The sequence below is a fragment of the Eubalaena glacialis genome, chromosome 7 (assembly GCF_028564815.1).
Source record: "Eubalaena glacialis isolate mEubGla1 chromosome 7, mEubGla1.1.hap2.+ XY, whole genome shotgun sequence".
Lineage (NCBI taxonomy): Eukaryota > Metazoa > Chordata > Mammalia > Artiodactyla > Balaenidae > Eubalaena > Eubalaena glacialis.
The window spans coordinates 75,943,991-75,947,411 of record NC_083722.1 but is presented as its reverse complement, the minus strand read 5'-3'; the positions used below and the strand labels follow the sequence as shown (position 1 = coordinate 75,947,411).

Below are 3,421 nucleotides of genomic sequence, written 5' to 3'. Positions count from 1 at the left end.
TGAGGTTGACTCCTGGTTTCTCACCACCAACTAATCAATAGAATACCCATGATCTGATCATGTACCCTGCAACCCTCTCCTCAGCATGTAGCCCCTTCCTCTTTTCCCCATACTGTCTTTGAACAAAATCTAAAGAGTGGGGAATTGGTTCTTTGGGATATGTGTCCACCTTCCTCCCAGGGTTGCCAACTTCCTCAGTAAAGCTATCTTTCTTTTTACCTAACACTTGTCTCTCAGTATTGGATTTTTTTTTTTTTTTGGCTGTGTTGGGTCTTTGTTGCTGCACATTGGCTTTCTCTAGTTGTGGCGAGCGGGGGCTACTCTTTGTTGCGGTGCATGGGCTTCTCATTGCGGTGGCTTCTCTTGTTGCAGAGCACCGGCTCTAGGTGTGTGAGCTTCAGTAGTTGTGGCACATAGGCTCAGTAGTTGTGGCTTGCGGGCTCTAGAGTGCAGGCTCAGTAGTTGTGGCGCACGGGCTTAGTTGCTCCGCGGCATGTGGGATCTTCCCAGACCAGGGATCGAACTCGTGTCCCCTGTATTGGCAGGTGGATTTTTAACCACTGCGCCACCAGGGAAGTCCCTTGTCTCTCAGTATTGGATTTTCAAACGACAAGCAGCTGAACCTAAGTTTGGTAACACAAGCACTAGGGGAATACCACCCAAGTGTGGTGAGCATTTGTTACCACCGAGATAAGCACAGAGATTGAGAATAAGCATTTAGACACTTTTAAAGCAATTTGAAATAGTAATTTTGTGTCTGTTTTAATAATTAAAAACAAGCCTTGTATTCTGTATGCCTTTTCCATTTATTTTTATCATAATTTATTTCTTTGTTTTACAAAACAATCAGTCTATGATGGATTGGACATTAAAAAAATGGTCCTTCCCCACAGACAGCTTCAGAAGCAATGGTCTTTAGTGCGATCATAGGAGTTAAGAACTAAGCTAGGGTGGAAGTCAAAATCACTGGAGGTGAGAGGCAAGGGGCTTGGGGGCATCATCCGGTCAATGTTGAAGTCACTAAGAATGGTGTCATACATAGGGTGGAGGTGGTTGATATCAGTGGGAGTCCTATTTGTGTTCAGCACCCTAGAGAAGCTAGCACTGAGGAGGGAGGATGGAGACAGAACTGAGGTTCCTTAAGATCACGATATCCGCTATTTCCCAAAGAAAACAGCATCCAAATTAGCATGAAGGTTGCAAAACCTTGTGTCCAGTCATCACTCAGGCCAGCCTCCTGTGCTTTCTCTGTTCCCAGGAGAGCCAGACAAGTGTCTAACTTCTGTCTGGGGCTTGCCAAACAGAAAGCCAGTGGGTGTAACCCCAGCTGGGCCCCGACAGTAGGCTGAGAGAGTGTGGCGTGGCCTCACTCTCAATAAGAGGAGGTACCCAGAGTCTTCAGGAATATAAAGCCCAATGCCCCCCAACTGCAAGTTTAGGAGACAAGACTGATGCTGGGACTGTGGAATGAGACACCTGGCTCTGCATATATGAGGTCAGCCTCAGGCAGCAATTTCTGATTTGCATAGAGTGAGTGGCATACGGCCACTGTGAGTCCAGAACAGGGGCCATAGGTACTGAGGGGTCGGGGTGGGGATGGGAGGGAGAGATACCTATATTGAAGTATTTCCCCAAGTAGAAGAGGAGGGGCAGGGCCTGAATCTTTGGGGTCCCCATCCTGTGGGAGTCACTGAAACACACAAAACCTGGTCAGACATTTATTGGGGCGGTGGAACCAGCTCTCCACCTTATAGTACTCTTAGACTGATAGGATTTCAATATGGAACTCTGGCTGGTTGAAAGTGCCTTCATATTGTGCCTGTGAAACATCACTGGTCTGAAAGGTGAAGCAGCTCTTTGGAGCTTGGAGTATGCAGACAGCGTTGCACACTTGGCAATAACGTTGATGGCACTGCCACATGCGAACCCAGGACTGGAGCTTGACTGCCGCCTGCTCCTGGATTACATAGATCTTCAATGAGGTCTGCCGCCGCTTATACACCTGCCTCCACAGGACTGTTCTCCACCAGGACTGAATCATCCAGGCCCTGAGGGCGGCTGCCAGCAGGGTCCTACGCACCAGGGTGCCACGCCACCAGGCCTGGATCTTCCCAGCCGCCTTCTCTCTTGCTCTCTGGCGTTGTTTTGCAAGAAGCAACTAACCAAGCAAAGCAGAGGACTCCCAGTGAATTTGTCACCATCAACCACAGCTCTGGTGTCTGCCACAAAGGACCTCTGATCTCCCCTCTTAACAATCAGCCTTTTCCCTGGTGGTTCTGAGGACCCAGGAGACCTGGGTGGGGTTTTGGCTCTAATTCTACCTTGTCTGTGGCCATGAACACATCTGCTCACCCTCTGAGTCACAGTGTTTTTGTCTATAAAATGGGCATATGCTTGCCCTGTGGTCTTCACAAGTTCATGGAATCAGTGGAAACACTTTCTGATCCAGGAGACCCGCAATGGATGTGAGGAACCAAAGGGTCCTCATAAGGATGAACCTGTGCATTCACAGCTTGCACCTCAGCCCAAATTCCAGCCTGTGATGCTGCCGCCTGACGTCTCACACCATGTCACAGCCCCTTGGCGTCTTCCCCACCTCAATTCTTTTGACTTCCACTACTATCTCTCAGTCACCCTCATATCCTTCTAGGCCCAGACTGCCCTTTCTCCAGCTCTCCAGTTCTCACTGTGCTGTGTCCCACCTTCCAGGTTGCCTGTGGGTATCCCGATTCCTTGCTTCTCTACTGTCTCTCTCCCCTGCATCCTTAACACAGATCACCCAGAATAGGGAAGGAATTTACAAGGACAGGAGGGCAACACTGGGCTGACTCCTTTGAGACTAGCGATGGAGTCTTTACTTCCAAGGACCCTGGGGTCAGAGGGCCAATGATCTGTGGTTCTCTCATGCTCTTGGGTCCCACCTACCTTTTTTTGCCTCTCTTTCTCTAGAGCATCATTATCTGGTTCAGACTTCTGCAATCAGAATGTAGGGAGAAAGCATGAGTGAGGACTAGCCTCTGGGCAAAGTCTCCATAGCCCCAGCTCCCCGTTCCTTCCCTTGGTCCTTTGAAGTCATCTAGTGCTTCCCTCTGCCATGGGACAACTCCTCACGCCCGGGGAAGGGAGTGTCTAAGTCTTACACAGCATTTACTGCCCATGGTTTGAGGGCAGTGGTTCAGGTGTTCACATCCCCCTCTGGTCGCTGCTCCATTGGCCCTGGCAGAGGCAGGCAGGATGGTAGATGAGAAGATAGCCATGATGTCACAAGGGCAACTATGACCCAGGGACCATATTGTCTTCTCCAGGCTCAAACTTGTTGGATAAAGTGGAAACACCTGCCCATTTCCCTCCTGCCAGGGATGGACCAGTGTCTTTGGTAGTACCACAGCCCCTGAGAGTCTGTCTTGTCCCAAGAATGATC

At 49.8% G+C, this 3,421-nt stretch overlaps 1 protein-coding gene across 1 annotated transcript; it reads right to left on the bottom strand.

Moving 5' to 3' along the window:
* Positions 1–1,759: 1,759 nt before the first annotated feature.
* On the bottom strand, positions 1,760–3,158 carry IQCF3 (IQ motif containing F3). The gene is made up of 3 exons (XM_061195408.1): positions 3,141–3,158; positions 2,926–2,973; positions 1,760–2,158 (listed from the first exon to the last, which is right to left on the bottom strand). Exons 1-3 carry the CDS (start codon positions 3,156–3,158, stop codon positions 1,760–1,762), a joined length of 465 nt encoding a protein of 154 aa, XP_061051391.1.
* Positions 3,159–3,421: the final 263 nt, after the last annotated feature.